General features: G+C 43.6%; 3 protein-coding genes across 6 annotated transcripts; 1 reads left to right on the forward strand and 2 right to left on the reverse strand.

The window, feature by feature from the left end:
* Positions 1-529: 529 nt before the first annotated feature.
* On the reverse strand, positions 530-10,868 carry ark2n (arkadia (rnf111) N-terminal like PKA signaling regulator 2n). Of its 4 annotated transcripts, none has more exons than XM_056432658.1 (5): positions 10,646-10,866; positions 8,974-9,853; positions 4,146-4,316; positions 3,565-3,679; positions 530-3,268 (listed from the first exon to the last, which is right to left on the reverse strand). In XM_056432658.1, exons 2-5 carry the CDS (start codon positions 9,815-9,817, stop codon positions 3,079-3,081), a joined length of 1,320 nt encoding a protein of 439 aa, XP_056288633.1. In that variant the 5' UTR covers positions 9,818-9,853; positions 10,646-10,866; the 3' UTR covers positions 530-3,078. The 4 variants fall into 4 exon arrangements, with proteins under 4 accessions (XP_056288633.1, XP_056288632.1, XP_056288635.1 ...); XM_056432657.1 differs by having other exon boundaries at positions 8,974-9,856; XM_056432660.1 differs by lacking the exon at positions 4,146-4,316 and having other exon boundaries at positions 8,974-9,856; positions 10,646-10,864.
* A 5,784-nt stretch (positions 10,869-16,652) lies between these two features.
* On the forward strand, positions 16,653-21,569 carry atp5fa1 (ATP synthase F1 subunit alpha). The gene is made up of 11 exons (XM_056432266.1): positions 16,653-16,759; positions 18,468-18,546; positions 18,637-18,806; positions 19,131-19,304; positions 19,446-19,612; positions 19,796-20,092; positions 20,201-20,429; positions 20,520-20,627; positions 20,717-20,861; positions 20,968-21,118; positions 21,207-21,569. The coding sequence occupies exons 1-11, from the start codon at positions 16,700-16,702 to the stop codon at positions 21,283-21,285; spliced, it is 1,659 nt and encodes a 552-aa protein (XP_056288241.1). The 5' UTR covers positions 16,653-16,699; the 3' UTR covers positions 21,286-21,569.
* Positions 21,570-22,725: 1,156 nt separating this feature from the next.
* On the reverse strand, positions 22,726-24,357 carry hwa (huluwa). Its single transcript, XM_056431958.1, has 3 exons — positions 23,720-24,357; positions 23,035-23,212; positions 22,726-22,892 (listed from the first exon to the last, which is right to left on the reverse strand). The coding sequence occupies exons 1-3, from the start codon at positions 24,308-24,310 to the stop codon at positions 22,726-22,728; spliced, it is 936 nt and encodes a 311-aa protein (XP_056287933.1). The 5' UTR covers positions 24,311-24,357.
* Between the last annotated feature and the right edge of the window lie 3,429 nt (positions 24,358-27,786).

Below are 27,786 nucleotides of genomic sequence, written 5' to 3' on the forward strand. Positions count from 1 at the left end.
GGACAACAGACTCACTAAAACGACATCTGCAAGAGGAAGGGTACTTATTCCTGTCTTTTGAGGGTGAGCCAGCACACTCGCTGCTCTGTGAGGCCACCACTGCCCTGTAAAGATTAGCATACAGCTGATGTTCTGCCCCCAGGGTGAAAAGAGCTGGCGAGAGGCTCTTTGGTTCCAGGAGCAGGGCCCCGAAGACGGCATTGCTCCGCTCCCTCATTGTCCTTTTCATGTGAACTCCATATGTCCCCCTAGCGGCAGGTGTCGCGGGATGACCTCTGACTCGGCATGCTACTTGTGGGCGAGGGTGACGTATTGTTCGCGGCGAGGCCGTCGTCTAGACTGTTTGTTTGGCAGCAGGATAAAAGAAAACAATAAGACGCGTCATTAAGTTTTGTCCCTATGATGGCAATTATTATAACTGGTCATACTTGTAAAAAACACTTTGATACAGACAGACTTTGGGCTTCAGATTCATATTAATGCACATTGCTATTGTGTGTAGTCCACTTATAAAAGTAGAATCCATATCCTGCTTGTAAAATGAATGTTTATTAGAGAAGGAAATGCACTGCTGTACAAGAGTCTCATTAAATAACGCTCTATTTATTTAGTTTTAAAATAGTTTCTTTTTGTTCTACAGACATTTCAAGGAAGTCAAGGACTTGCAAAAGCAACAAAATAAACCCCTTAAAAATAAAATAAAAATACTGACAGTAAAATAAAACAATAACAGAAGAGCAAAGCTAAATGACTGGTCATGAGGATAATATCTGACTTGAGGTTAAAGATGTGACCAAACATGCGATGTGCAACCAGTCGGGCAGCACTGCCCTCAACCTTTATCACAAGAGACGCGAGTCTTACCAACATATATAATAATCCTAAGGGACTATGGCAAAATGTTTTTTTGCAAGCAGAAGTGGTCCGGTAAAATAATTGTCATGACAGTGGTCGCTGCATATCGTGGAAAGAACTGGCCGGAGGAAAACAGAACACACATCACACTGAACCGATCGGGTTTGAAAGAGTTCACGCCACCTCTTTTCACAACAAATGCATCGACTTCCAAATGAAAATATTTAGACTAAGGAAGCGCATTTTAAACCCAGAAAGAAAAGAAAAATCCATTTAGACTTTGGTTTAGTTCCTTTTTTATATATATTTTTTTCTTCCCTTCTGTGACCAGCAGAAGTAAAATAATTTGATTCTACAATTCTCAGACATCTCTTTTGGAAAGTAGATGTTAAATATGAAATGACACAACTCTCAGGTGTTCTAACAGTGTGAAGTTGGGTCTTGGATACATAGATCCAGTGTGGCTGCAGTTCAGCATGAAGACAAAAATAAGACCACAAGGAAAGAGCAAGCAGGCCCCGAGGATCCGGGGGAAACAGGCCACACAGAAAAGGGTTCTACTGTAACTCAACACCACTTAGGTTGTTTTTATTTGTGCTAAATTCACATCTATTATTAAAATATTTATTGTCGATAGCAAAATTCACTGCTCTGTAAGGTAAAAGAATAAGCTTTGTACGAGTCCAAAAGAAAATAGTGCACTTTTCAAGGCATTCGGGCCATCTCGCTTTGCAGTATTACACGGAGGATGCTGTTCTTCCGTTGTCATGAAGGGGTCCCCAGAGGTTTAAAAGGTGTCCGCTCAAGAAGGTGAGCGGCAGACATCAAGTGCAGCCAGTCTGCCCGGCGGGTCATACATTCGCTGCCGACTACGTCACCTGGGAGACGACGTGCAGCATTTCTATTGCCAAAATAGCACATCTGTGCTATGGTGGAAACGTGTCGAGTCTGAACAGTTGGTTTATGTCTTATTACCTTCGCATTGAAAATGCCGGAAGGTTATGTTTTGATCGCCGTGTATTTATTTATTTATTTATTTGTATGGGTGTTATTCGCAAAACTCAAAAAGTATTGAACCGAATCGCATGAAATTTGGTGGGATGATTGTTTATTATCCGGGGACCAGTTGATTAGATTTTGGGATCGATCGGGTCAAAGGTCAAGGTCATGAACAGGTCAAAATCTTTCGCAGAACTCAAAAAGTATTGAACCGAATCGCATGAAATTTGGTGGGATGATTGTTTATTATCCGGGGACAATTTGATTAGATTTTGGGATCAATCGGGTCAAAGGTCAAGGTCATGGAAAGGTCAAAATCTTTTTTTTACCATAGCACGATACATTTGTGTCCAATTGGCATGCAACTAATGCCAAAATGTTCATAATTCAATGCCCAATCTTGTGATATGCGAAGGTATGCACTCTACCGAGTGCCCGTTCTAGTTGTAATATGGTAGAGGAGAAAACAAGAGATTAAGGGAAACGCATTTAATCTCCTTGATGCTGGAGGATGGGCGCCACTCGTGTCTGAAGGTGGTATCAAACTTCTCATCTGACATTCGGCATGAAGTGAAAGAGGGGAATCCACAGAATGTGAAACTATTTCTTTAAAAAGAACCTAAACTCTCCCCTCCGGCAGCAGCAGAGCACGAGCTGTACCGATGCTGCACACAGTAGCGTGACACAAAGCCATCGGTGCAGACTGGACCAACCGCAAAACCAGTGGTGAGACTTTGGAAAAACAAAATGGATCCTCTACTGGTACAGAGCGAAAGTTGTGCTCCGCAGAAAAGAGTTCCAGCTGCCTTCATCGCCTCGACCACAGGTGACTGCAGATTAAAGAATATGCCGTTCAGAGTGGAGTGAAGCAGATACCGACCTGCTCTCCAGCAGCAACTTGACGTTGTCGCGATACGGCTTGCAAGCGCACAACACTAAACCAGGGGGCGTTGGGGTATTACATGATGGGATATTGCTCTCAGAAACAGATAAATACGCCGTACACTTTGAAGTGCTGTGCCAAAAAGAGAACTAAATTCAGATCGCGGGAATAAGTGTGACTGTTTAAAAGTAAGTAAAAGAAAATCAAAAAGGTGCTCTGGAGCGGGAAGAGTCCGCGAGCGGTGACAGGCGAGGCCGCGACTACAGGAGGGGTTTCAGCCGCAACATGGAGGCAAGGCAGGAGGAGGAGGAGAAATGAGGAGTCTTCAGTGTACGAGTTGTTTAAAGTAGGTATTTGTGTCCGGCGTCCTCGTCCAGGGTGAGGTCCACCACTTCAGGTGGGGACACCCAGTTGGGCTGGGGGGAAACAGTAGTCCAGAGCGGTGGTTGATTTGTGCTGTTTAGCTGCTCCACTGACTTCTCCTTCCAGGTGGACAGACTCTTTATTACTCCTCCGCATGGATGGGCACATCTGGATTCAGAGACAAAAGAATTTAAAGTTGTATTTGTGATAAGACTTTATGATACCTATATTCATGACTAATAACAGGAGAGTGAACGCAAAATTCAGGTACAAAAACATTTATTTATGAGTCACAGAACAGGGCAAAAAATGATATTTTATTGTGAAAATATAACAAAAATACAACAATTAGCTTACGAGAATAAGAGACAAATGCTAAATCACATAAATAATGTATCATTTAAGCAGAAAGCAGTGCCTCACACAATAAGCAACATGTTCAACGTGTTTCCCCCGTTCTTTACCGTGCTTTCTCTTGCACTCCGACTATCTCCACCTCGCTGTCAGAGGTGGCAATGTGAATCTGGCCCTTGTTGCGCTGAGAACTTTCCTTGTGCGACAGCTCTGCCTCCACGTGGCCTGAAACAAACGGGAGGAACAGAGTCACACATTGTGGAGCGGCGCAGTCGAGCTTCAGGCCTCGCCGACGCGTTAACCCGCAGCTGCTTCGACTGCCGACAACAAAACGAGGAATCCGACGCGTGTTTTTTGTTTGTTGGAAAAGCCGACTGGATAGCATGGCAGCGACTCGCCGGGACAAAACAGAAATTGTGGACTTTTATGTTCATGTTTTGACAATGCCGGCTAGAGAGTAATCATTTCATTTTGAAGCAAGGCGGCAATTTGTTTTTCTTTTCCATTTGCAAGCGAGTGGCGTGTGGGATGAAAGCAGGAATACTTCAGAGGCGTCTCGCTGAGAATAATAACACCATTTCACCCCAAAAAAAAGAAAGTTGCTTATGGATGACACCCATGCCTCGAAATGTCCCGTCTTCACGGGAGGAGTGGAAATTATCAGTTTGGATTCAGCGAGTTTGTAACTGACCTGAGAGAGAGCACAGAGCTCCTATACACCCAGGGCGAGCTGCCATATCCCGGCCTCTGTGTGTTTTTAGCTCATGCTTTATCACCGTGGGCCGGACTGTCTCCACACTCACACTCTCCTGGTTAGAATCAGTGTCTGAAATATCAAAGTGACCCACTACTGGAAGAGCGTCTGCAGAAAACAGAGAAAACACTTCATTATTCAAATCATGCTTTGGAGTCGTAGGACTGCTTTGAAACAGACTGGACGCTGCCTCCGTCGTCCAATTGTGACATTAAACATGAAGGCTTCGTTTCCACTTTGAAAGCACAGTTTGATATATTCAAGAAACGTTCCAACAAAAACCTGTGAATGCGCCGATCACTTTTTCAAAGCTACACTAGAGAGGCTTTTTATATTCTAAGAGTAAATGAATAAACTCCTAGAATGTATTTTTCTCTGCATTTATTGCTTTTAAAATAACAGCCATTCACATAAAAACTACACAAGAATACAGTCATTACAAAACACTTCAAAAATTGTCTTACTCAGTGAATGAAATGTGGCGGGATAATAACTGCCAAACAGAAGCATAACTCTGTGGAAGAGCGGGAATATGTATCTTTGTTCTACCCTGAAAACGCAGTCCCTGGGAGAGACGCACAAACTATCATCCAGACGAGTGTGTGTGTGTGTGTGTGTGTGTGTGTGTGTGAGGGGGCTTGTCTGGACAGCATGTTCTATGAGAGAACACTGCCTATGAATCGCTGATTGGGCTGAAATGGGCAGATACCTCAGCTCCCAGAGAACCGAGGGCGTGCCGATGTAAAGGCCATGTATGAAAGATAGAAAAGGGACCAATGTAAACCAGGATCGTCTCTTTGGTAAACAAATGAGCGTCCTTAGTGTTTTTAATGCACAGTTTGTATTCGGATGAGACTCCCTTCACCGTGTCGACAAAGCGGCTGATTTTAAAGGGTTATTTCAGTTTTAACAAATGCAGGACAGCAGTAGTTGGATCCATTTTCAACACAAATTTAAACTAATTGTGCACTACGAACCAAAAAACACCAAATATTCACACATTTTGAAACGAGAAAACAACCAAATAGATAAAATGTTCAGTCAGTCCCCATTTATCAGCGCAAGCAAAGCTGGACCTTGCACACATGCTGCTGATGGAAACCGATTTGGCCTCGCACATTCTCTATACTAATATAACGACATGCAAACAGGTGGGGAGACGACGCCTCCGGCCTTCTGTAGAACCGACAGGGCTACAAACACACATACAGGAAATGTCACTTGTTTAACATCCTATCTATAAATATGATTAGGCCAAAGATTCCCTCATCAATGTCAGTGATGGTTCGGTATTCAGAACTTTGACACCACGGTCTTCTACATCAGTAAGAGTCGTGTTTCCACCTCAAAGACCACAGGATCTGAACCAAAGAAGGCCACTTGATTGCTCCGATCAGTCCGTTTGTTAGGAAGTCAGTAAACATTGCCGTGCACCAGAGCTGGATCTGTTAGTTGGACGCCTGGGTTTTCAGTTTGAAGTCGAGGAGAGACACAATCCAAGCTGGCAGACCAGTGCAAATCGAAAATTACGAGGCGAATATCATACGAGTCGAGAAGTGAGGCTCTCGACGCTGCAGCTAAGAGCCACAACATAGAAACCCATGCTGTATCTGATGTCTGTAATCTATACAGAGGCTACTAAATATAAACATTGGGAATAATTTCTCCCTCACTAGTTTCTTGCTACTGCACAAAGGCAGCAAGAGCAGCAAATGTTACAGAAACGCTAACCGTACAAAATGTAAACACGTCTAATCTAAATAGTCATAACATTTTTTTAAAGCAAGAATTGTGTGGGTTAGTATATTGTGTTTATATTATTTTTAGGCAAATCGATATTGTTACGCAAATGTTTTAATGTTAGTAAAGCTATACCACCTAAATAAAAAGGTTGTCCCCAAGACCCTGAACAATTTAGAAGCGAAGTCCAAACATAGTTCAAGAGAAAAGAGCGAAATGTTGAGTGTTGAACTGAATTTCTAAAGAGATAGGCCGACGATGCTCTAGCCATCATTCCCGGCATGAAGTCAGAAGGACAAGGCACATGCTCTTAACCCTCCTGTTGCCTTCGGGTCAATTTGACCCGATTCAATGTTTAATGTCGGTGTTCTTTCGGTAGTCAACAAACAAACATAAAGTACCTCACACTTAAACTTGGAAAACAATATTAATTCTAATAATTTTCTGGAGATTTTAATAGCTGGGGTCATATTGACCTCAAGGGTAAAATATGTAGGTAACAGGAGGGTTAAACATTGAATCGGGTCAAATTGACCCGAAGGCGACAGGAGGGTTAAGCAGCAGCAGCCCCCATCGTAATGGCTGCCCAGGTGCTGTAATGCACCGTCTGAACGAATGACAATCAGCTTCTGTGTGTGTGTGTGTGTGTGTACAGCTGGTACACAAAAACAAACGAGCCGTATGATAATAGAGTACGAGTCTGACTGGACACTGAGATGCTCCCTGTGTTCGTGTCACAGATGCTGCAGAAATCAAACGGGTGAGTTGGATTATTCTGAATGTCAAATCTCACAGTGATTCAGTGCCAGTCGACCGGCCTGGCCTCAGGTCGGCACAAGAGTCACGTTCAAGTGACCGGCTCAGGCCCAGCTGCTGTCGATGGTGTATCCGTTCAGTGACCTCGCATCGTTAGCCTAGGAATGCCCATTGACGTGCTTTCTGCATCAACTAGTTCTACACTTGGTACGATCTAAGTAAGTGAAATCTAAACATTCAAGAGCCCGGGGTCTGGAACCCCGAGCTTTCCATTTTGAGTGACCGCTTCAGGTAGGATGTTGTTGTTGTTGTTGTTTATAGGGGTGGAGGTGAGACTGTTGTTCTCTCGTGCCAACACGTAGGCAGCCATAGTCTCTGAAGACTCCGACGATGGCAAAAAGGAACTAGGTGGGGACGGGCGCACCCCCTGGGAGCGATGCTGCTGCCCCTCTCGGGCGTCGCTTGAGCGTTTGGACGAGTCGTTGTCTGAGTCGAGGTGTGCAAGCTTTTCCATCCAGACGCGGAAGCGCTCCTCAGTCTGACGCTGCATCACAGCGAATCGCGTCATGGCCTCCTCCAGAACACTGCCGATGCCGTTCCTGTCCCACGAGCTGGTGTCCAGCAGCCCATGAATCTGGGCGCCCACTCTGGATCTCTCCGATGCACGTCTGAAGCCAGCTTTAAAGACATTGAGGCCAAGCCATAAGAAAATACAGTAGCACTTTCATGCTTCGGAGGTGGACTTTTGTATTAAAGAGAAAAATGACAGTTTGTTTTTGGTGACGTGCAGATCGACTCTTTCATGCTGATGGACCACATCATGCAGTTGAAGCACTCAAATCTGTGTGCGGGATGTAAAAATGGTTGAAAACATTTCATGTAGTACAGATCCCTAAAGAGAGATAACTGGATGTCTCGGGCGACCGTGGTTTGAAAAATGTGTTAACAGAGACTGAGGTAAAAACATTTGATGCAAATTTATTATAAAACTATGATGAAGGGCAACAGATATGTTAAACTAAATGTTCTGCTTAAACCTCATAAAAAAACATACCATATGTTAGTATCAGACTGAATAGACTGTCCGGAAAAAACACTATATACGAGATAAACTAGTTCCATTCTGAAAACAGTTAAGAAAACAATTCAAACACACCACCAGCTAAAATCCGATTTAAATCAGTCTCCCAGAACCAAACCAAATTGTTATATTCTAGGAAATGCAAACCCAGTGAAAAGACCAGCCTAAAGTAAATGAGACTTCAGCAGCAGCCGCCTGTACGTACCACCCAGCTACTTTTCTTACAGAACAACTCAGAGATTTCTACAATCGGGAAACGTATATGCATTCGTATTTTCTGGACGATGACACAAGAGCTAGGTAACCAGTCAACGGCGCTACAGAACTCCTTTATAGAGAAGAAAACCACATGTTTTCAAGACGGACCGACGAGTGATGAGAGCTAAGGAATATCCAAAAGCTGCAGGATATACTCAATGCCTACTACTCTCACGCTGCTACATTCACCAAATAAAAAAATCATTAAATTGACGAGCGTTGTGCAAAAATTGCACATAAAATATTAGAGTCTAAACTCGCAGGCGTAAGATTATTTCCATCAGCACACCAACGCTTAACAGCAACTGCAGAGTCTTGCAACTCTGACTGATCATACACCATTCACTGTCTCTTCACAGCAAAGGCTGAGGATATAAATAGCCCATTGTCGAATTGCAGAGCTCATAATATAGGTTAGATTAAAACAACTCCGTTTATATCATTCCACGAGTTGAAGAATGTCCACTCAACTTCACAGCATGCAAACCATGAGACTCTTTTATTTTAAACCACACATTGTATTACTAAAAGTGACGAGGCATCGGCCCTCCTGAACAGTCTAACTATACAAAAACAGGGTGAATGAAGAGATGAGTGATAAAGTAACAAAAGGAGTGATTTGATAAAACAAACAGACAAAGCGGTGCTTGCACAGATCTGTTATTGAAAAGTCTTTCTACAACACAAATGTGGCAAATGGACACTTTGATTTGGCTTGTCTGAAATGTTTACATCATGCAGACAGCTTCTTGTTGTCAAGTTAGACTGATTGCTTAGTAATCGTTGATGGTCATACACTGTAGGCCTATATGTTTTTCTATCATTATGTGATACGGTGGATATCCAAGTGGCTGCTACGGTTACCCCGTACTACGAGACAACGGTAGAAGTGGTTTGCTATAAGCATGTGTTGTGAACATTGTTTGTTACCTGTTATATCTGTCTTGATTGTCTTGCTACCTCCTGAAGTGTCGTCCTCCTCGTCCTCAGAGGAGCTGGTGCTGGAGTCACACGTGAGCTCGCTGTCACTCGTACTGCTGTCCTGCAGCAGGTTGTACTTCTTCCGTGCTGCCGCCTCCCGTTTTTGCCTCAGCAAACGCATTCGCTCCTTGTGTTTCTGGCTACGGTGACCTTTCACTTTTGCCAGCTTGCCATTGGTTTGTTTTTCCTGCCCTCCAGCTGCTACTGAGATGGGCTGGCAACGATTTTTCTTTGCAGCCATTGCATTAGGCAGCGTCTCGCTCTCTGAACGTGACCGTCGGGACTTCCTCCCCCCTGTAGACGTAGACGACGACTGCCTTCCTGCTGTCTGCCCAGGATCATTTGCAGCTTCCATGTTGCCATCTTCATCTTTTCCGATGGGAGGAGCAGTCCCTTCGTCCCCCGAGGAGAGCGTGTCTGAGTCGGCGAGGTGGCCACTGGATGAGGGGGAGAGCATGCAGTTGTTTGAGGAGTCGCTCTCATAGACATGATGGGATACAGGCTTGTCGCTCTCTGTGGAGGCATGCTGGGACTCTGGGGAGTCTCGGCGGAGCTCCTTCATCAGGCATGGCATTGAGAGGAGACTTTGCTCGCCCTCTGTAGTCAAGGGGCTGTCTCCCTCCTTTTCCCTTGGCGGTGAGCTGGTACTGGTGGTGGCCTCTGATTTTAGATGCTCATCCTGCTCTCCCTGAACAGAGCCTGTGGCTGACTGTGCTTCATCAAGGCACTCTGCATCCACAAAATCCTCTGCCTTGTCTGAGTCAGCCATCTTCACGCTATCCCAAAGGTCCATACAAACATGGACCGATGTGCCTGGACAGGAGCTGACCTGCTGGAAGAAAAACACATCAATAATTAATTAATTCCATTTCAGTCTCTAAATAATGTGCGTATGTGCCAGGGGCTCGATGTCTGAGAGCAGAGGCAACAATAAAGGACATTATTAAATAATGTGGACATAAAGAAATGTAATCACAATGGACCCGAAAGTAAATATGTATTCAACAGTTCAACTATATTCGTCAACGTGTGGCATTTTTAAACTATTGTTCCACCTTTAAACTCATTAAAACGTGATGATACATAGTCTGTGCGTGTTGTGCTGCTTTGACGTGTTGTATAACTGACTTCACATAAACACACAACAACTCATTGAATTGAGTGCACCAATTTAGCTAGAATGTCCTGTGAGCAACATTGCTAGTATGACATTAACGGTCGCTAGCTTCTACTTTTACGTCTCAAACAGTCTGCGTTACGTTGTGTGGATAAAAGTTGGTTAAACCTCCACAGATACGTAAAAGAAAACGTGTGCACTACGATTTAATGACTTTTACACGAGTTAGGCTAGTTAGACGAGTCTGTGGCTAACAGGAGCTAACGCAGGCTCGGACCCGGGCGCTACTTTTAGCTGCGTTTTAACCTCGGTCACAACCTCACACCCGACGAACTTGCTGAGAAGTCGTCAATGGAAACAGTGCAGGTTTGCAGGACAGCTGCCTCGCAAGGTCCAATAAATGGAAGCCGTATCCAGCCACCCAGCGGCGTAGCAAGCAGGATAATGTCAGCAGCTAACAGCTAACATAGCTCAGTCAAAGCAGCTGCGCGAGCTACAACTCACCGCGGCGTTTAGTTATATTCTTCTTCTCTGTGTCAGACTCTTCAACATCTTCGGTATTGTGTAGCCTCTTGGATTTACGTTGCATGGACGACGCCCCGCTAAATATACTTTACTTCTTTACAACTTAGACTAATCTGAACGTGTTTTTGGCGCAGTGCGCTCGCACCTTCGCGAAGCCCAGATAGCAGTTAGCGGTTAGCTGTGTGTTTATTTTAAAATGTCTCCATCAGCCGTCGGTCTTTCACAAAGCTACATGCGCCACTTCCGGGATTTCTGAAAGGTTGACCGCCCCCTGTGGGTGAGATAGTGGTATTACAGGAAAGGGAAATACTGCAGGAGATGACGTGTATGAAAAGCAGAGGGAGAGGGAAGCTACTGTTTGTGGCCTAGGCGCATAAGGGAGAAGTTTACCTTCTTGGTTAAGTTTAAGAAAAGACCATGGTTTGGATTAAGATGAACCTTCTCTGGCAGAAAACCCCAATGACAATGTCTCTCTCATTATGAGTCTGGGTCCCCACAGATATTTCACTATCATTCCCCCCATTTTACAATAATACAGGAGTGAATGAAAGTTCGCTGACCATACATTTACACAATTACACAGTATTTAATTACATATATTTCTAATATATTTCAGGGTAAATATTCGACCGTTAACTCAACTACATTTGTCTGACAAAAAGTGAGAGAAAGCATTAATATAACAAATGCCAAGCTATATTTTGATCATCCTGATGGCACACATTTCTTTTAAAAACGTGTTTCTACCATAAACCATATCCATAATCTATATTTTTGGGTACTTTTATTAACAAAATAAGCAATATAAATGCATCTAATATTTGAAAAAAAATACGTCGGTAAATTATGTATTACTCATTGTAATAATATATGAAATTATGTCTTTGCTCCTGAACGCATCATCTCACTCTTCCAGTAAGCTTTGGTTGCCAGCTCAACAGCGAGCATGACTTCTTCTTCTCTCCCTCCCGCTCCCTCTTGCTCAGTGTGTCTCATGTATAGTTATCCCCCTGCCTCCCTTAATGATAACGATACATGCAACAAGTGTAGTTTATTTGCTAGGTTGGAGGCAGGTCTAAGTGGGTTAGATGCACGGCTCCGCGCTATCGAAGCTCAGACAGCTATGCTAGTTAGCCCGCCCTCTCCCGTAGTCGGCGCGGAGCTACAGTCAGCTGTTAGCTGTGCCCGCGGTAACCGTGCAGCCGGATGGTTGGGTAACTGTTCGCAGGAGTCGTAAGTCTACACAGAAGCCGCTGTGCACCAACCACTTCACGTTTCGAACCAGTTTTCCTGCTCAGCGACACACCCGCTGAGGAACACACCCTGGTTATCGGGAGCTCTATAGTCAGGAACGTGAAAATAGCGAAGCCACGGACCAGAGTCGTGTGCCTCCCGGGGCCAGAGCGGGCGGCGTGGAGTCTTGTTTGAAGCTGCTGGCTAAGGATAGCGGAGATACAGTCAGATTGTAATACACGCCGGTGGTAATGATGCCCGAGGCCGCCGCTCGGAACTCACTAAAATTAATGTGGAATCGGTGTGTGCTTATGCCAAGACGTTGTCGGACACCGTAATTTTCTCTGGCCCTCTCCCAAATTTGCAGACAGACGAATTGTATAGCCGAATGTCGTCTTTCAACCGCTGGCTGTCGGTGGTGCCCAGCGAATAATGTGGGCTACGTAGACAACTGGAAGACTTTCTGGGAAAACCTGATCTGATGAGGAGGCGGCATTCATCCCACGTTGGACGGAGCGCGTCTCATTTCTGCAAATATGACCAAGTTGATCACGGACTTAATCTATGACAACCCAGGGTTCAGATCAGGAACCGGGAGCAGAGTTGTAGTTTAACACCCTTCTCTGCTCTTCCATTCGAGCAGTTACCCACCCTTGACTTTAGAGTAGAGACTGTGTCTGTCCCACGGCCACTTCAATTAAATAAATCAAAAGTAAGCAGAAGAGGAGTCGTACACAATAACCTTATACAAGTTAACACAATTATTTCAGCAGTGCAACAAAATAGGTCTATTAAATGTGGTCTCCTAAATATTCGATCTCTGTCATCTAAAGCTGTGTTACTGAATGATTTAATATCAGATAATCACATTGATTTATGTTGCCTAACTGAAACCTGGCTGAGCCATGAAGAATATGTCTGCCTGAATGAATCGACTCCTCCAAGTCATATTAATACTCACATTCCTCGAGGCACCGGTCGAGGAGGTGGAGTAGCAGCCATCTTTGAATCGAGCCTATTAATTAATCCTCAACCAAAATTACACTACACCTCATTTGAAAGCCTTGTTCTTAGTCTTTCACATCCAACCTGGAAAACACTACAGCCAATTCGATTTGTGATTCTGTACCGGCCACCAGGTCCATATTCAGAGTTTATATCTGAATTCTCAGAATTTATATCAAGTTTGGTTCTTAAAACCGATAAAGTTATTATTGTTGGAGATTTTAATATCCATGTGGATGTTGATAATGATTGCCTTAGTGCTGCATTCATCTCCTTGTTGGACTCGATTGGCTTCTGTCAGAGAGTACAGAAACCCACTCACAGCTTTGGCCACACGCTTGATCTTGTTCTTACTTATGGCGTTGACATTGAGCATTTGAACGTCTTCCCACAGAATCCTCTTCTGTCAGACCACAACCTCATAACTTTTGAATTTATACTACGGAGTGTACTCCGTTAGTCAAAAGTTTCTACACTAGATGTCTAACTGATAGTGCTGTAGCTAAATTTAAAGAAGCGATTCCTTCTGTATTTGATTCGATACCACGTCTCAATATAACAGAGGACTCCTGGTCTAACTTTAGTCCGTCCCAGATTGATCATCTTGTTGACAGTGCCATAGGCTCTCTGAGAATGACACTGGACTCGATAGCCCCTCTGAAGAAGAAGACAGTGAGGAAGGAGGTTTGCTCCTGGTATAACCCTCAGACCCGCAAACTGAAGCAAGCGTCACGCAGCTTGAGCATATGGCGTTCAACTAATCTCGAAGAATCCCGCTTAGTTTGGCGAGATAGTCTTAAAACATATAAGAAGGCCCTCCGTAATGCCAGAGCAGCCTATTACTCATCAATAATAGAAAAATAAAACAACCCCAGGTTTCTCTTCAGCACTGTAGCCAGGCTGACAGAGAGTCACAGCTCTGTGGAGCCGAGCATTCCTATAAACCTTAGTGGTAATGACTTTATGAACTTCTTTAATGAAAAGATTTTAACTATTAGGGACAAGATTAATAATCTCTTGCCCATAACCAGTGCCAATCTGTCCTCAAGTGGAATGGCCTTGGAAACCGCTGTATGCCCTGGTGTATATTTGGAGCGATTTACTCCTATCAACCGTGACCTATTATTTTCAACGCTTTCTACTTCGAACACATCAACCTGTCTCTTGCACCCCATCGCGTCGAGGCTGCTTAAAGACGTTTTGCCTTTAATTGGTGGCTCTCTATTAGATATTATCAATGTGTCTCTGCTAACAGGCCACGTACCACACTCCTTCAAGGTGGCTGTTATTAAACCTCTCCTGAAGAAGCCCACTCTGGATCCAGAGGTATTGGCTAACTACAGACCGATCTCTAACCTCCCCCTCCTCTCCAAGAACCTTGAGAAAGTGGTCGCAAAACAGTTGTGCGACTTTCTACATCATAATAGTTTATTTGAGAAATTTCAATCAGGATTTAGAAAACACCACAGCACCGAGACGGCACTGGTGAAAATTACAAATGACCTCTTAATGGCAGCAGATAAAGGACTCCTCTCTGTCCTGGTCTTGTTAGACCTTAGTGCTGCATTCGACACCATTGACCATGACATCCTGTTACAGAGACTGGAGCAGTCGATTGGCATTTCAGGCACGGCACTAATTTGGTTTAAATCCTATTTATCAGATCGATCTCAGTTTGTATTTGTAAGCGATGACGCCTCGATAACCACCAACGTTAATCACGGAGTTCCACAAGGTTCTGTGCTTGGACCAATTTTATTTACCTTATACATGCTTCCTTTGGGCAATATTATCAGGAAACACTCCATAAACTTTCATTGTTATGCAGATGACACTCAACTATATTTATCGATAAAACCAGAGGAGAGCAACCAACTCTGTAAAATTCAAGCATGTCTTAAAGACATAAAACATGGATGACCTGCAACTTCTTGATGTTAAACTCAGACAAAACCGAAGTAATTTTAATCGGCCCTGAGCACCTCAGAGATCAATTATCTGGTGATGTGGATTCTGTAGACGGCATTGCCCTGGCATCCAACACCACTGTAAAGAATCTTGGCGTTATCTTTGATCGGGACTTGTCCTTTAACTCCCACGTAAAGCAAATCTCAAGGACTGCATTCTTTCATCTACGTAATATTTCAAAATCAGGCACATCTTGTCTCAAAAGATGCAGAAAAATTGGTTCAGCGTTCGTTACTTGAGACTGGATTACTGCAACTCCTTATTAGCAGGCTGCTCTAATAAATCTCTTAGGTCCCTCCAGTTGATCCAGAATGCTGCAGCTCGTGTTCTCACTAAAACTAAGAAAAGAGATCACATCACTCCTGCACTAGCTGCTCTGCACTGGCTCCCAGTAAAATCAAGAATCACTTTTAAAATTCTTCTCTTAACCTACAAAGCCTTGATTGGTGATGCTCCATCATATCTTAAGGAGCTTGTCGTACCATATTGCCCCACTAGAGAGCTACGCTCACTAAATGCGGGACTACTTGTAGTTCCTAGAGTCTTAAAAAGTAGAATGGGAGCCAGAGCCTTTAGTTATCAAGCTCCTCTTTTATGGAACCAGCTTCCAATTTCAGTCCGGGAGGCAGACACAGTCACCTCGTTTAAGAGTAGACTTAAGACCTTCCTCTTTGACAGAGCTTATAGTTAGGGCTGAATCAGGTTTGCCCTGGTCCAGCCCCTTGATATGCTGCTATAGGCTTATAGCTGCCGGGGACGTTTTAGGATGCACTGAGTACCTATCTCCTCTTTTTCTCTCCTTAAGGATGAATTTTCATCTCTCAATCACACGTTACTAACTCTGCTTTCTCCCGGAAGTCCTTTTGACTTTCGTCTCATGGGGTCATCGGACCCTATGAGACGGCATAGATCCTATCTGCCTGATGGATCGTCTGGGTCGTGGAATTCCTGCTCATGACTACGCCACTGTCCTGTTGAGACTCCGCCCACTCCTCCTCCCCACCGCCATCTGCCTGATGGATCGTGGAGGTCTCCATCGTGGAATATGCCTACTATGAACTATTCATACACTCTGTCATATTCATTGAATGTATTTTAACTCTAAATCTGTCCTTCTGTACACATTACATCTATTGCATCTGTCCATCCTAGGAGAGGGATCCTCCTCTGTTGCTCTCCTCCAGGTTTCTTCCCTTTTTTCCCCTGAAGGGTTATTTGGGAGTTTTTCCTGGTCCGATGTGAGGTTTTGGGGCAGGGATGTCTATGTGTACAGATTGTAAAACACTCCGAGACAAATTTGTAATTTGTGAAATTGGGCTATACAAATAAACTGAATTGAATTGAATATGAAATTATGTCTTTTTGGAAGAAAAAAAAAGTTGAAATTGACAACTTTTTTTCTTTAAAAAAAAAGTAATAATTAGATGGGTCATGATGATATATGTAGAGTAATAAGTAGATGCACATCTTTTTATAAATTGATCATTTCATTTTTGGTTACATTAATTGTCTCCTTATATATATATTAAGAGTGGTATGTATTATATAATGTTTAATTATTCGATGTCTTATTATAATATTCATTTATCGCCTATGGATTTTATTGTTACTGTTATTATTTAATTGTCTTTTGTAAACTAAATAATAACTTCAACAATACAACACACCATTACATTTTGAAAAAGATTATAAGGAAGGTAAAAAAAAATACGGGAGTTTATTTTGAAGTACTTCCGGGTCACCGTGACCTTTCTTCGAGTCTGTTCCCATATCCGCCGTCCTTCTCTCTCTGCTCCGGGAGCAGGATAGACCCCACAGAACATCAACATGCTGTCAGTACGCGTCGCAACGGCTCTCGCCCGCAGTCTGCCTCGACGGGCTGGATTTGTAAGCAACACTACATTATTTTGTGTATACGTTTTTGTCGATTTCCTTCAGAAAAACGTCGTTTATTTTGTGACATTTTTAAAAATATGGCGGTGCACGCGCACGTCTTTGCAACGGAGGACACCGGGCCCTTCACTCCGAGTGCCCGCTGTTCGCTTAGCTCGCTGACAGGCGGCAGCTAGCCGTGCGCAAGACGGCACTGGACATTATTCAGGGTGACTAGACGATTCGAATGACCTCTAAACTAGCGTTGTGTGTTAAAGCTTTGTTAAAGTATACGACGAAGCTAACGCGCAGTTATGACGACTGCAATTTGGTATTGAAGGTCAGTTTTCATGCAAGCGCTTAATTGCGAATGCGTTTGCCAGGCTAACCTTTGCATATGGGTGTTTATGTACATGCGATGTTACTAGATTGGATATTATATTGTTCTGGCTAAAAGTGAAACGTTATTGTTGAGGCCTGTCTGTGACCCTGCAGACTGTATGACCTGTGGCCCTTCTATAAGGGTTTCACATGTTGGACAATGTCCCAACTCATTTTGCAGAAGTAGACATGCCGTAATTGTATTTAGCAATGAAATGAGAGTTGACATTTCTCACAAAGTCTAAATTTAGGTGAATCCCAGTTTGCACCTCTTGTGTACTGATATTATATTTGAGTAACAGCCCCAAAAAAGTCTGTTTCTCTGTAAAGTAAATGTTGTTCAGAAAAATGGTTGATTTAATCCAATATATTTAACCTTTTCTCTAAGGTTGCAACCATTATGTTACAAATATAATTCTTTATGCGGGGGGGGATCGAAATATGAAATAATACAAGTAGCATTCATATAGACAAATATAACTGTTAAATAACACTTAAAGTACTTTGTAAATTGTGTTAATTAAGCAAAGACTATTATTATTATTAGAGGTATATTTTCTCCACTTTCCTCTTTTGATATTTTTCCAATGTTGTGAGACAACTCCTTGGATTCTGGACATGTGTAAATTTGTCATGATTTCTGGAAAGAGAAATTAATTTGGAGTTTTCCCCCCCAAACAAATGTTGGCGCTTTGACCACGACAGACCTAGTGCCATATAGTCCCATTATATTTCAGAGAAGGCGGTCAACTCTACTGCCGATATCTCCAAAACTACCCAACGAGCACCCAAACAATCTCAATGGATAAATAGCACTACATGTAAAAGGAAACTTATGTATTTTGAATTTTAGGATGCCAGGTTTGGGGAAAACTCAACAGGAGTCTGTCCTCTGTGGACAGACTGTTAGAAACACTTCTCGTTAATAATGCAATTAAGTCCGACCGCAAAACTCACAATGACCGTAAAGTAAGACTCGATATAATTAGATTATTTTTCTTTCTTTTTTCTTTTGTCTATTTTATGCATTTTTCATGATTTGTTTGTAATTTTGTCAAATGTTAAATATGATATAGTGAAGGCTTCAAATAAGCCTAGATTATTATTTTGTTTTATTGTTTGAATTGTGCTAAATAAATAAATAAACTTAATCAACAGCTCTCTAAAACATTTTCAACAAAAACTGGACATTAAAAGCTTCTTGAAAGGAAGACTCATTACATGGCTGTTGCTTTAGTTTGAATTGGGTGTCACTTAGATTTGGCTTTTCTTATATAAGTAATGAAATTGAAAACGCTCAACTTGATTGAATTTCTGTCCTCGTTCCCATTTGTCTTTAAAGGTATCCAAGAACGTTGCAGCAGCAGCATGTGTAGGAGTCAAGAATCTACACACCACCAGTCCATGGCTGGCAAAGATGGGTCAGTGTATTGGCCGCCTACTTAAGAACATGTATGAATGGTTGAAGTAACCCACAGTTGTTCATGGACTCAACTTTACAAACTTTCTAGGCACGGCCGAGGTGTCGTCCATTCTGGAGGAGAAGATCTTGGGAGTTGACCACAACGCCGACATGCAGGAGACTGGCCGCGTGCTGTCCATCGGTGACGGTATCGCCAGAGTGTACGGCCTGAGGAACGTGCAGGCTGAGGAGATGGTGGAGTTCTCCTCTGGTCTGAAGGTAAGACTGATGATGTAATAACCCTGAGACGCTGACCTCTTTGCACTCAATGGGTTGAGGTTGAAGATTGCATTTGCTTAACCAGCCTCTGAATTATTTGTAGTTGGAGGTATGCTCTCTTCTTTCTCTAAAAATAGTCCTCTGACTATCGTTCATAGCCACTGCTACTCTGTCACAGTGTGTTATTAGATACTCTATAACAGAGTAATAAAGGAGTCTGCCCATTTTCATATTGACTTCCTTGGGTATTGTTTTTGTTCTTCAGTAATTTGGCTCAACTAAAGGTCAAAGTGGTCCTAACTGGTTGTTTCATCTCTTATCCAGGGCATGTCTCTGAACTTGGAGGCCGACAATGTTGGTGTTGTCGTTTTTGGTAACGACAAGCTGATCAAGGAAGGAGACGTTGTCAGGAGAACGGGCGCCATTGTGGATGTGCCCGTCGGTCTCGAGCTGCTGGGCCGTGTCGTCGATGCTCTGGGAAACGCTATCGATGGAAAGGTCACTGATAATAATAAGAAGCTAAAGCACTATTAATGCATAAGATGCAACACAAAGGGCTTTATACAAAGCCAAGTAATCATGTTATTTACAAGATCGCACCACTAGTTGCTCTAGCTGACTCCTTTTTCTTCCTCGCAGGGCCCCCTTGGCTGCAGCATCCGCAGACGCGTGGGTCTGAAGGCCCCCGGCATCATCCCCCGTATCTCTGTTAGGGAGCCGATGCAGACTGGCATCAAAGCTGTGGACAGCTTGGTCCCCATCGGCCGTGGTCAGCGTGAGCTCATCATTGGAGACAGGCAGACTGGGTAAGAGCATTCTGTGAATTAAGTGAATCCTTAATTTTATGTTATTCCGAGTGCCATTAGCTGCTATGCTAATGCGGCAAGTTCAGCCTTTCGTCAGGTCATGGCTGCTTTAAATCACGAATATTAACACGTGACTTCTGCCCATGGATCCAAGGGACTCAGTATTTACATTTTGCGTTGCAGCAAAACCGCCATTGCCATCGACACAATCATCAACCAGAAGCGCTTCAACGAAGGAACTGACGAGAAGAAGAAGCTGTACTGCATCTACGTGGCCATCGGCCAGAAGAGATCCACCGTGGCTCAGCTCGTGAAGAGGCTGACGGACGAGGGCGCCATGAAGTACACCATCGTGGTGGCTGCTACTGCCTCCGATGCCGCTCCGCTGCAGTACCTGGCTCCCTACTCCGGCTGCTCCATGGGCGAGTACTTCAGAGACAACGGCAAGCACGCCCTGATCATCTACGACGATCTGTCCAAGCAGGGGAGTTTTGTTTTCGCACTCTGAAAGCGACCGTCTGAAAAAAATGTCAATGCATTTTTAGTGTGCGGATCAAAAGCGACCGTGGGTGGTATTTTTTTCTTCCTGCAGGCCGTCGCCTACCGCCAGATGTCGCTGCTGCTGCGTCGCCCCCCCGGTCGCGAGGCCTACCCCGGAGACGTCTTCTACTTGCATTCCCGCCTGCTGGAGAGGGCCGCCAAGATGAACGATAACTTTGGCGGCGGCTCCCTGACGGCCCTCCCCGTGATCGAGACCCAGGCGGGTGACGTGTCCGCCTACATTCCAACGAACGTCATCTCCATCACAGATGGACAGGTGAGCCTGCGACCCGTCGACTAGCTCCCCCCCACCTCCACCCCGGTGAAATCCTGAACCCAGTTTATTTAATGCTATTTGCTCACTCAGATCTTCTTGGAGACCGAGCTGTTCTACAAAGGTATTCGTCCGGCCATCAACGTCGGTCTGTCCGTGTCCCGTGTCGGCTCGGCTGCCCAGACCAAGGCCATGAAGCAGGTTCGCCTTCCTCGAAATCGCCCGTCTCGCAGATTAAAAAAATAATTGATGTCATTGATTCCGACTTATTGATTTCTGTCCATCACCAGGTGGCTGGTACCATGAAGCTGGAGCTGGCCCAGTACCGTGAGGTGGCTGCCTTCGCTCAGTTCGGTTCTGACCTGGACGCCACCACTCAGCAGCTGTTGAATCGTGGCGTTCGTCTCACCGAGCTCCTGAAACAGGGACAGTACTGTGAGTATTCACATCGGGTCTTACGTTTCCCTTTTTTTTTTTTAAAGGCATCTGTTTCATTCTGCAGTTTCCTCGTGTTTTGAGACTGAATGCTTTTGCGTTTCAGGCCCAATGGCCATCGAGGAACAGGTAACGGTCATCTATGCTGGCGTGAGGGGATACCTGGACAAAATGGAGCCTAGCAAGATCACCAAGTTTGAGAAGGCCTTCCTGGCGCACGTATTGAGCCAGCACCAAGACCTGCTGACGGCTATTCGGTAAGTTAAGGAACTCCTGGGCGCTTAGTCTTGTGCGTTGTCAGTTATGTTCCATGCATTTTGTAACTATTCTCCACTTTGATTTCAGGGATGAAGGACAAATCTCTGAGACGTCCGATGTTAAACTCAAGCAAGTTGTGTTGACGTTCCTCTCCACCTTCAAGTAAAAGTGATGCTGTTTGTTCTGGAAGGTTTCCATGTTCACGTAGTCGATTATTCTTTCTATGAACTTTAAAAAACAAAGTGCAAAGTGGGACTTGATCTTTAATGTACAGATATCTCTTAACAACAAGAATAAAGTATTCCATCTAGTGGACTCGATTGCCTCTTTGTGTTTTTCAGAGCACAGTTGTTGGGTCACTTTGTCTGTTGAAACTAATCCAGCTACACCTGTACACTGCTGTTCTAAATATCCTGCCTCATTTGTTCAGCATAAAAGTTAAGAAACAGATTGTTTGCTATGTCTTTTCTGACTTGAGATCAATCCTCCCCCCGAAAAAAGTGCAAACGGGACTTTCATTTCAATAGACACGGTCGTGGAGGAATGATTGTTAAATTCTTTGTCATGATTAAAGCACAAATCTACAAAATCCATAACATCTTCCAACTTGTAAGTCGCCTAGAGGTTGTTGTATATCTTTATCCAGAAATGGTAGAAGTGGAGGGACACAATAGTCAGAGGCTTACTGGAGCTTTACATAATGGCAAGAAAAGGATGGACACGATACTTCATGACGGTAGAAATGACCATTCATTATAGTCGCTAACCTCGGACGGTCTTAAAACCAGAAACTCAAACGAGTTAAAGATACAAACTGAGGTTGGACTCCAGTTTGAGTTTTAATAGTCAACAAATCAAAGGCTCTGACTCGTGTTCACGACTGGGTCAAGGCTGCTCACTTTCTTAATTGTATTTAAGAGCAAATATCTTTAAATCAGGTTATCACTTAATACACCAATGTATTAAAGGCACAGTATCTATTTAAATGAACCCATCGGGTAAACGCGTAATGCCAAGGGCAAAATCCACCAAACTACAGCGCCCTCTGCTGGTGAGGAGTGGTACATGACACTAAGGTCAAACGTCCTTTTAAGATGCACTAACTTAATGTGTGATGGTACAAGTCTGAGGACTGGAAGTTTTAAAGAGTAATATTGCTTTTTGTAATTTGCATTGCCAATTGATTCCCTGCTGAGTTGCATTGTGTGAGAATGGTTTCATTGGAAAGATAATCAAGAAGCACTTAATTCTAAATTAGTCTTTATTACTGAGTGAAAACATGTAAATCATAGAATAAATAATGTGAATGTTAATGAAATTCATAACTGACTTGACCAGCCTGGTTAATATGAAGGAAGTAACTAATTTAGACAAACAAGTGAAGAAGTGCATATTTCACAATAACACAAGTGAAGGTGCTGAGTAAATATTACAAAAAATGAACAAATTCAGTGGCAGAGTGCATCCGTATCAAATTGTGTCAAGTTAAACTAGTGATTATTAGTGAGACAAAAATAAATAAAAAGAGGACGAGAATACATTATTAAAACTAAAAATAAATAACAAATTAAAAATAAATAAACATTAAAAAGACAGCTGGAACATTTTACACCCAGTACTGTTTGGTGTGCACCGCGGGTCGGTGGTGTTTATGTTTGGGTAGATTATTCTGTTTTACGTAGCAAGGGTCATAATAATCCCACTCCAGGATTGACGCCAGGACCCCGTTGGACAGACCGTCGCTGTCTGCGGACAGAATCCGCAGCGAGACACCTGGGAAAAAGATCAGAACCTTTTCTCAAAGATCCCTTCCAGATCCGTACATTTAATTATCAATAAATATTCTATCCTAATATGGGCTGTAGCATTCATCCAAGCAAGACAACACATGTTATTGAAGGAGACACACGCTCACCTGCACTTGCACCAAAGTCGCTGTCCAGTCCAGGACCCAGTGGCGATGCGTTCGGGGAGGAGGCCTCTGAATGTGGGTCGGTGTACATGTCCACTTTGTCAAACGCGAGGCCCGGGTTCACATCGGTCAGCATCTCGTAAGTGCTGCTGCGACGAGGATGGCCCAGATGTTTCAGCTCCTGCAAAAAACAATGTATAGACCTTACAATCTGAAGTGTGGCTGTACTAGATTTTGGGTGGAAACTAATTTGTGAAAGAAGATTTACATTTGTTGTCTTCCTTGGCAATTAGTTTGTGCCATTTTTATGAACTAGAACCGTTTGGTAATATAGGAATATGTGAATATAAACTAGTCAGGGCCTAAAAGGTGGGTCCTCTTTTAGTTAGTGATCTTGAGGCCTGGTGACCATGTATTATTTCAAGACTAATTGAACATAGAGGAGGAGGAACAGGGGCCACGAGGGCCTCAAACTGTCTAATCCGCCTATGCTTCAGTCAAATTAGAAGCCACTGGGCTAAAACAGCAAATTTGTCAAAATGACACTTTATTTTGGCCTCCAGGTGCCTATGTTTTAACTTTGTTTCCTGCAGATGCTCCTGAATGGATATCCTACTCCTTGTGTTATCTCCACTGCTCAAGAACAACTGACCAGGAGGCTGATGACCCCCGACAGTGGGCCACTCACCGTGGGAGAGTTCGGCGGAACAAGGTGCACTCTGGTGTCCGCCTCGGAGTCACTGGACTGCGGGAGAACCGGCGCGCTTTTACGCCATCCCACCGTACTGGCGCTGTGTGGCCGCGCGCCGGGGGGCAGGTGGAGTCTGGGGGTGAAGTCCGCGTCAGAGGAGGTTGCCCGGATGGTGCTCAGTGCCCTCCTCGTCCCCGACCCGGTGGCGCCATCCGGCATCAGGAGCCGGATCCCGTGGTCCACTCCAGCCCTCCCCCCGGGCGAAGCCCTGGAAGAGGTGACGGGGTGCGGGAGGATCGGCTCCGACAGAGACATGTACGCCCTCCTCTCGGAGAGGAGGCCCGCGTCCGACGCTCTTGTGGCTCTCTGCGAAGTAGACTGCAGAAGCATCTCCTCTGCGTCCCACTGGCGCTGCCGCCGGTTCTGCTTCTTCTCGGACAGGACCAGGAACTTGTAACCCAGGAACAGGCAGTTCAGCAGGAGCAGGACGACCACGCAAGGTATGAGCAGAAGAACCACTAAAGTCAAATTGGTCACGGGGTAACCCTCGGTCACGTTTGGTGGTGTGCTCGAACTTATCCGAGACATTTCATCCCACACGACGCTGCAGGGTCACTTTTGGAGAATTGCTGATCTCAACTGAGATTGCGCGCTGCCTCTGCGCGCACAGGTGGTGTTGGTGTGTCAATCAATGTGGACTACTTTGCGTTTTAATGTGTTTTGTTGTATCAAATGGCAACATGGCCGCCTGCTTCTCGAATGCACAAAGCCTCCCAGCATTGTCGAATACCACTGTGAGTGTTAACCACGCGAAGGCTCGGTCCGACACGTTACACACACATTACAGAGCAACAGGTGTGTCCTATTAAGTGCATGATTGCGTGTCGTTGCAGTTAGTCACCACTAGATGGCAGCAGGTGCGCAGACTCCTGAAACGCTGCATCCGAAGTACTGCGGTGTGGTTTATATAATTATATTCCTGATTTATGTTATGTCCTTAGATGAACTCTGGTCATTCAATTTAGTCATTACAAGTTTTTGTTTTAATAAATACTTTAAAGACATTTAAGTGTTCTGTTTTAATATATGTAAGTGCTTTCGGTGAAATTCACCGTTTTGAAATCAAAATAGGTCATCCACGTGAATCGTGTAGATCCGAAGTTTTTTCATATCAGCGAGTGAACCATACAGATATTTTAATTATTACTATTATAGATAAATATACCAGTATCGTATTTATGGTATCATATTGTTTTTATGGTATTGTATCGAATTCTGGTATCCTGATATTTATGGCAGGTATCATATAGAAGTTATAATGTTAATATCGTGACAACCAGGTAGAGGCAGAACCGACTCAAGGAACACAGTCATGGCTCAGCAGAGCACACGAGTCCTTGAAGACTTGTTCAGGCCAAAGAAAGGGAAGTTGGTTCATGAATGACTTTAACCATATGATATATAATGACAATGCATATTTGTTATTACAATCATTATAGGGCCTGATTAATAACCTAGTCAGAGCGGAGGACCCCCCCCCCCCCCCTACCAAAAACAACCAAAGTTCAGCTAAAAATATTATTAGATTTAGAATCTCTTTAGAATTAGTTGCTTAAGAGAACAAAATAAAATACAAATATTTTGATAATAATTTCACTTTAAATAATTTAAAAAACATGTTATGGTTCCAGCTTCTTAAATTTGAAGATGTGCTGCCTTTATATTTTTCCTAATTTGAATGATTTTTAAATATTGTTATACTTGTGTTCGCCAGTAGGGGCAGTAGCGGGTTTTGCCATGACTGTCGCCGTAATTATTGTCTTAAACAAACAAGTTAGACCAGCGTAACGCAGAAAGTGACGCAGCTATTAATGTGAGAAACGTACACAAGCGCCATATATATATTAATGTTATGTTAGATAGTTACATGTTGTGTCCCGTGACAGATATAAACCGTAGTATGCACACACATAAGTACATATATACATCGACAACAATGTACATGCATAAACAGGTTTCCTGGTGGAAGTCACTTCTTGTCAGTGCCGTCGATCTCCGTGACCTTGTCATCGCCATGGAAACATTGTCACATGACATTTCCTTTGGTGCTGTGACGTCGCTACTCGCTAGTGACGTCACGGAGCGCCGAACCAGAGTCTGTATATAGAAGTGATTTCCAGCAGTCTGCAGCACCCTTTCTTTTCTCAGAAGGGGTTGAGGGATTACTTGTGAATTCCACAGAAGGGGCGGATGGGGTAGGTGAATCTGAAGCTCCTACCCCCCCTCCCTGCGGAGAGGGGTAGGCGCTTCTGTGAATCAGCTACTCCTCTCCCGGTGTGTGGCGGTTTGGTGAGATTCACCTGCAGCTACACTCTCTCCCAATAGGGGGGCTCTGTGGTATTCAAGGTAAGAGGTTGTGGAGACGGGGAACAAGGTCTCAAAAAACATTTCCAATATGTGAATTTACTTAGATATTTAACAAACAGTGTTTAGTGCAGAATATATAAATATATATATATATATGTGTGTGTCTGTGTTTAGTATGTATATATATATATATATATATAAATGAATTAAATATAGAATATAGAATATACACTTTTATTAATCCCCAAGGGGAAATTAGTTCTCTGCATTTAACCCATCCTTAGTTATTAAGGAGCAGTGGGCTGCGGTGAAGCGCCCGGGAAGCAACTGGGGGTTCAGTGCCTTGCTCAAGGACACTTCGACTTGCAACTAATGGGGAGAGCGGGGATCGAACCCACAACCCTGCGGTTGCAGGACGGCCCTCTTACCCCACTGAGCTAAAGCCGCCCCTCAATATATACATATATATATATGTGTGTGTGTGTTTAGTATATTATATATATATTTATATAAACTAAACATATATACTATATAACTCCCACCTCCACAGGGGCAGAAGTGAAGAGGCAGTGAAAATGAATGAAAATAATTAGAAAAGTTATAATGGAGCTTTTACAGACAAGATTGTTTGCTATATTTGGTCATTACATGAGAAGATAACATTTGAAATGTCTAATATTTGAAGTAGAACTTCAAACATGAAGAGAAAACTAGAATGACAGACTTTTTGTTTCACCAAGATCTCTGATAAATTCATATTGCATGTTTGTTAGTTGAATCTTCTCTTTGGCCTTAAGTAAACACGTTTTCTTATTTAAAAATGTAATAAAATGACAACCAGTTAAGCAGCATATGTGGCTCCGATATTAAACATTAGCCTATATTAAAGTTTAATTTGGTATATCCCCAAATCACAAATGTGCCTCAGAGGGCTTTACAATCTTTACACATCCCTGACCTTTGACCTCACATCGGATCAGGAACAACTCCCAAAAAACATGCCGAAACCTTCAGGAGAGCAACAGAGGAGGATCCCTCTCCCCGGATGTACCGAAGCAACAGATGTCATGTGACCAGAAGAACAGCGTTAAAGAGTTAACAGGCCCACCAGGCAGGAGGTATTGCGAAAGAGGCCGGACCAATGAGCTCAGCCTTTGAGGCAGGAGGCACAAAGGAGGTGGGACCAATGGGAAGGAAGCCAGGTCCAGGCCAGGGTCTGGATTCAGGAAGCAGGGGGAAGGGGTCAGGACCCAGGACCACTTCTACGAAGCCACATCGAGTCCACACATTTGTGCTCGTTTAACTTTAAAGCAGTCAGTTTGTACTCCTCACAAAAACAGCATTTTGACATGTTGATACTTTAAGGGACGCACAAACAGGCCAGCAAAACACTAATAATACGTTGAAAAGTTTCCTTTTCCACTCTGCATGTGACCTAAGATGTAAAGTGACCGTTAGCGGCCAGGTGAATGATGAGCAAACGCAGCAAAGCGAAATGTTTGTGGTACAAAAGTCCTTTTTATTAGCATATACATTTGTTTTTAAGTACAAATCTTGGTTGCCACTTCAAAATGTATACATAGATAAGCACAGATAACAAAGTTTAGAGAAAATGAAGAGAATTAGAAAAAGGTATCATGAAGCTTTTCAACTACATTTACCATTATACATGAACAGGTTAAACTCGATGGTCTAAT

This window comes from Pseudoliparis swirei, chromosome 15, assembly GCF_029220125.1.
Source record: "Pseudoliparis swirei isolate HS2019 ecotype Mariana Trench chromosome 15, NWPU_hadal_v1, whole genome shotgun sequence".
NCBI lineage: Eukaryota > Metazoa > Chordata > Actinopteri > Perciformes > Liparidae > Pseudoliparis > Pseudoliparis swirei.